Below are 5,956 nucleotides of genomic sequence, written 5' to 3'. Positions count from 1 at the left end.
AGATCCCAACACAAAACAGGAATATTAATATTGGGAATACCATGTTACAGGCTCCAAAAGAAAATAGGAATATTCATATTAGGAATGTTGACAGATCCCAAACCAAAACAGGAATATCCCTATTGGGAAGAACATGTCACAGGCTCCAAAAGAAAACAGGAATATTCTTATTATTCAAGAGATATTATTATTATGTCAAGAGATCCCAAAACAAAACAAGAATATTCCTTTTGGGAAGAACATGTCACAGGTTCCAAAAGAAAACAGGAATATTCATATTAGGAATGTCCTCAGACTTCAAAATAAAATAGGAATATTCATATTAGGAATGTCCACAGATTCCACTTCTGTATCCACCATCACAAGGAGCATCACCAGAATATTATATTTATTATCATTATAATACTTATTTTATTAAGAATTAGGGTTCAATCAGGAATTTTGCCAAAATTCAATATATGATTATTTCTTCCCTTGCACCTTACTATGGTTTTTATCTAAGAATTAAAGAATTAAACAAACCTCTGAGAAGCACCACAACTTTCTGTTCCTGGTGTGTAAGACACATTAATTTAATTTAAATTTAATTTAAATTAATTTAATTTAATTTAATTTTAATTCTTCAAATGTAACAAAACCTTCAATAAAACCCAAATGATGGGTTCTTATTTATTTATAATTAAATTATACAGAGGTGCAGAATTACAGGAGAAGAGTTTCTACACAAATCCCCTGAATTCTTGACCCTTCCATTTCCCAGCTGCTGTGGGAGATTCCTGGGATCCCCTGGAATCCTGATGGGATGAAAGGAAGGAAGAAGATCCTGGTGGCAGAGCCTTACCTGCCCCATCGGGGGTCCCCCCATGGGGGGCATCATCTGGGGCATCATCCCGTGGGGCACAGGAGGCATGTTGGGGGGTCTCTGCCCCATGGGGTGCATCCCCATGGGGGGGTAGTGGGGCATCCCCGGGTGTCCCATCTGGAAGAGAGCAACAAAAGAGGGAAAAGCAGCATGAAACCAGCAGGAATGACACAGGAATGTTGGGAATTATTTCAGATTGGCACTGGAAAGCAGCTCCCAAGGTGGGTCACCCTTCCCAACCCTCCAGAGCTGGAGTTCATGGGCATTAACTCAACAGTGCAAACATCCCAATGGAAAAGGAATCACCCCCATCATCCTTCACCCTATGGTTTCACACAGCAAAACCCATGGAATTCAGGGATACAACTATTTCCATGTGTTTTTCCATACAGGATTAACACAGCTCACCCTGAGGCACAGCAGTCCAGAAGGTGAAGGATTTTCTTGATGGCCAAGTTCATGGAATTGCTTCTACCCTGACAACCATCCCGGGCTCTTTTCCTAAAAACCTAGATCCTGGTGCTGTCCTAGCACTTGGTAGAGTCACACTTTCCTATTTTCTTTAAATTACCAAAACACATTCAAAGCTTTCTATTCCAGCAGAAGCACCAGCTCTGAGAGCACCTCCAGATAATCCTGGGCAGCCTCTTCCTTTGAGGAACAGACCGGGCAGGACAAAAAATAACAGTTCTTTTTGCTCATGGAATCCTGGAATGGTTTGGGTTGGAAGGGACATGAAAGATCATCCCTAAGCCCTGGGCAGGGACACCTTCCACTATTCCAGGTTGCTCCAACCTGGCCTTGGACACTTCCAGGGATCCAGGGGCAGCCACAGCTTCTCTGGGCAACCTGGGCCAGGGCCTCCCCACCCTCCCAGCCAGGAATTCCTTCCCAATATCCCATCTCTCCCTGCCCTCTGGCACTGGGAAGCCATTTCCTGTGTCCTGTCCCTCCATCCCTTGTCCCCAGTCCCTCTCCAGCTCTCCTGGAGCCCCTTTAGGCCCTGCAAGGGGCTCTCAGCTCTCCCTGGAGCCTTCTCTTCTCCAGGTGAACCCCCCCAGCTCTCCCAGCCTGGCTCCAGCCTCAGCACCCCCACAGGGAGTTATTTCTCCCTGATCTCTCTTCTAACCCTGCTCCCTTTCACTCTAGCAACAGTTTTCCCATTATTTTTCTTATCCCAGAAGACTCCCTGGGGCTTGAAGTCACACAAAGAGACCACAAGCAACTAAATAGGTCTGAATGCTCCGCACACAACGTTTGACCTCCTCAGGTCACACCCTCAAATCCCAGCAGGGGCAGTGACAGCTCCTGTTTCCTGAGTCTCTGGTGCTGCCCAGGTAATTCCAGGGACAACAGTGCTCCCTGCAAGTCTCCTCTGTCCCTTCCCAGAGTGTCATCACATTTTCTTGTCCTTTCAGAGGGACCTGCCACCCCAGTGCCACTGTGACCGACAGCCCCTCGCTGCTGGTGGCTGTGGTGGGGCTCAGGGTGGGAATGGTGTGGAGTCCTGCTCCCCTCAGCCCTCACAGAATCCCAGGATAGCTGGGGTTGGAAGGGACCTCTGGAGATCATCCAGAGCAACCAGGGTCACCCAGAGCAGGTGACACAGGATGTGTCCAGGTGGGTTTGGGATGTCTCTGGAGGAGGAGACTCCAGGCCCTCCCTGGGCAGCTGTTCCAGGGCTCTGCCACCTCCATGGAAAGAAGTTCCTCACAGGCCCTTCCAGCTCTCCCTCCTCCACCACAAGAAGGGCACAGGCAGGGCAGAGAGGGGCAGTGCAACCCAGAATTTCAGACTCCCTGAGACTGGAAAAGCCCTCCAAGATCACAGAGTCCCCCCTGTGCCCGATGCCCCCCTTGTCCCCCAGCCCAAAGCACTGAGTGCCACGGACAGGCCTTCCTGGGACACCTCCAGGGATGGGCACTCCAAACCTCCCTGGGCAGCCCCTGCCAAGGCCTGACCACCCTTTCCAGGAGGAAATTCCTCCTGATGTCCAACCTGAGCCTCCCCTGGCACAGCCTGAGGCCGTTCCCTCTCCTCCTGTCCCTTGTTCCCTGGGAGCAGAGCCCGACCCCCCCCGGCTCCCCCCTCCTGTCAGGGGGTTGCAGAGCCAGAAGGTCCCCCCTGAGCCTCCTTTTCTCCAGGCTGAGCCCCCCCCAGCTCCCTCAGCCCCTCCTGCTGCTCCAGACCCTTCCCTGGACACCCCTGGGTCTGTGTCCCCGTGTCCCCTGAGGGTCCTGGTGAACAATAAACTGTCCCTGACCAGCAGTGAGCCCTGGAGACCAATGGGATCCTGGGGGGCATGAGAAGGAACATTCCCAGCAGGTCAGGGAGGGGATCCTGCCCCTCTGCCCAGCCCTGGGGAGGCACATCTGCAGTGCTGGGTCCAGCTCTGGCTCCTTGGGACAGGAGGGACGTGGAGCTCCTGCAGTGGGTCCAGGGGAGGCTGCGGAGATGCCCAAGGGATGGAGCAGTTCTGGGAGCAGCAAAGGCTGAGGGAGCTGGGGCTGTTCAGCCTCCAGAGCAGCCCCTGAGAGGGGCCCTCCCCAGGGTGTGTCAGGGGCTGCAGGGAGGGGGCAGAGGATGGCCCAGGCTCTGCTGGGGGGGCCCAGCAATGGCACAGCAGGAACGGGCAGGAACTGATGCCCAGGAAGCTCCACCTGAACAGGAGGAAGAACTTCTGCCCTGGGCAGTGACCCAGCACTGAACAGGCTGCCCAGAGAGGGTGTGGAGTGTCCTCAGTGGGGATGTTCCAGAACCCTCTGGACACAATCCTGTGCCATGGGATGGTCATCCCAGCTAACTCTGGGATAGTCCAGCTGGAGCAGGGAGGGGAGACGGGGTGACCCAGTGTGGTCCCTTCCAACCTGAGCCATCCTGGGACTCCAACCTGACCCATCCTGAGATTCCAACCTGACCCATCCCAGGCTTCCAACCTGACCCATCCCAGGCTTCCAACCTGACCCATCCTGAGAGTCTAACCTGATCCATCCCGGGATTCCAACCTGACCCATCCTGGGATTCTGGGATTCTAATCTGATCCATCCTGAGATTCTAACCTGACCAATCCCAGGCTTCTAACCTGACCAATCCTGGAATTCTGGGATTCTAATCTTACCCATCCTGAGATTCCAACCTGACCCATCCTGGGCTTCTAACCTGACCCATCCTGGGATTCTGGGATTGCAACCTGATCCATCCTGAGAGTCTGGGATTCCAACTTGACCCATTCTGTGATTCCAACATGACCCACCCTGGCATTCCATGACCCCAACATGACCCATCCTAGGATTCGGGGATCATCCTGGGATTCTGGGATCTCAACCTGACCCATCCTGGGATTCCGGGATCATCCTGGGATTTCAACCTGACCCGTTCTCTGATTCCAACCTGATCCATCCTGGAATGCTGGGATTCCAACCTGATCCATCCTGTGACTGTGCCCCCGGAGAGTCGAGAGCAGGGACTCCCCAGGTGCGTGCCCCCCTCACCACGACTGACATCCTGTCTCCCTCACTCACTCACCCTGAGTGACCCCCTGTCCCCCCCCCTCACCCTCAGTGCCCCCTTATCCCCCCTCACTCCCCGTGAGCGACCCCCCTCCCCGACTCCCCCCCGAGCGACGCCTGCCCCTCACCATGAGCGAGCCCCTGTCCACGGCTCCGGGCCGCATGGCGGGGCTGAGCAGGGATCCCCCGCAGCGGCCGAGGATCCTGCCGCGGATGGGGGCGCGGGAGGCGGCGGGGCCGAAGGGCAGCAGCGGCTCGGGGTCCCCGCGGGGCGGGAGCAGCGGCGCCAGGAGGCTGACGGGCTTCCCCGCCGGCCAATCGGGGCGCGCGCCCAGCCGCGCGCTCTTCGGCGATTGGTCGGCGCCCGAGCCCACGGGCCGCACGGCGTCGCCCGGCGTCAGCTGCATGAGGGGCGGCGGCTTGGGCAGCGAGAACGGCAGCGCCTGCGGGGACGCGGCGGCGGCGGCCGCCGTGGAGTCCCCGCCGGACATGGCTGCGGCGGCGGGAGGGCGGCGCGGCCGCGCGGGGGTTGCCCTGAGGCCGCTCTGCCCGGGCCCGCGGGGCGCGCAGCGAAGCGGCGGCTGCGGCGGCCGAGCGCGGGGCACGCCGGGAAACCGCTCACGTGGGGCCGGGGGGGCGGTGCGCGGGGAGGCGGGCGGCACCACCGGCGACGGAAAGAGGGGGGTTGCCGCTCATCCTCCCATTTCTCCTTCCATTCACCGGAGCGGGAGGTGGCGGTGGGTCCCCCCTCGGCCGTGCTGTGTGGTACGCGCCGCTCCCCCCCCGTGAGGTGCAGTTGGTACGTGCCGAGCGCGGCTCAGTTCCCCCCCGCCCCGCGCGGTGGTCGCGGCCGCTGAGGGGGAACGGCCGCCATGGGGGGAAACGGGAAAATCCCGGGGGAAAAGGGAATATCCCGGGGGAAAAGGGACACGCAGGGACCAGCGAGTCCAACCCCTGCCCCTGCACACCCCCAGCAATCTCACCGTGTCCCTCAGAGCCTTCGCCGAGCGCTCCGGGGACGGGAACATTCCCAGGGGTCCAGGGGCACCCACAGCTTCTCTGGGCAACCTGTGCCAGGGCCTCCCCATCCTCCCAGCCAGGAATTCCTTCCCGATATCCCATCCTAACCTTGTGGGAATCCATTCTCTGTGTCCTGTCCCTCCAGGCCTGTGCGAAAAATAGGCCAGAAAAGGAGAACTGAACACTGACACGGTGTTAAAACTCACTGTTAACTTCAGCTGAAATTGTCCCAAATGTAACTCGGTTTTTCCATAAAATGTCACAGTCCCGCTGTTTTCTTTGCACAGGGTGTGTATTCAGCTGTTTGTACGAATACACACATCTTCTGACAAGGTTTTGGTCAGAGGGAAGGAATTTATTATAGCAAGGAATTTATTATATGAAGCAATTTGTTATAGCAAGGAATTTGTTATATTGGATACGACCTCAAATCACTGCCTGTAAATCGAGTCAGTGGGAAAGAGAGATTTGATAGCTTCATATATTTTATATACTTGATGTATTTGCTATACTTGAATATCAAGAATTCATTCTCAAGAAATGAAGATACACTTGAATAAAGTGG

General features: G+C 55.9%; 1 protein-coding gene across 1 annotated transcript in view; it reads right to left on the bottom strand.

The window, feature by feature from the left end:
- PRPF40A (pre-mRNA processing factor 40 homolog A) overlaps positions 1 to 4,887 on the bottom strand; it is a 26,116-nt gene extending 21,229 nt beyond the window's left edge. The window contains exons 1-2 of the mRNA XM_027695790.1: positions 4,500 to 4,887; positions 842 to 979 (exon numbers count right to left, since the gene is read on the bottom strand). Of these exons, the coding sequence (XP_027551591.1) occupies positions 842 to 979; positions 4,500 to 4,862 (501 nt within the window). The 5' untranslated portion in view covers positions 4,863 to 4,887. The remainder of the gene's footprint in view (positions 1 to 841; positions 980 to 4,499) is intronic.
- Between the last annotated feature and the right edge of the window lie 1,069 nt (positions 4,888 to 5,956).

This window comes from Neopelma chrysocephalum, unplaced genomic scaffold (assembly GCF_003984885.1).
Source record: "Neopelma chrysocephalum unplaced genomic scaffold, ASM398488v2 Primary Assembly neopelma1_103b, whole genome shotgun sequence".
In the NCBI taxonomy this organism is placed as follows: domain Eukaryota; kingdom Metazoa; phylum Chordata; class Aves; order Passeriformes; family Pipridae; genus Neopelma; species Neopelma chrysocephalum.
This window is presented reverse-complemented; position numbering and strand designations above follow the sequence as displayed.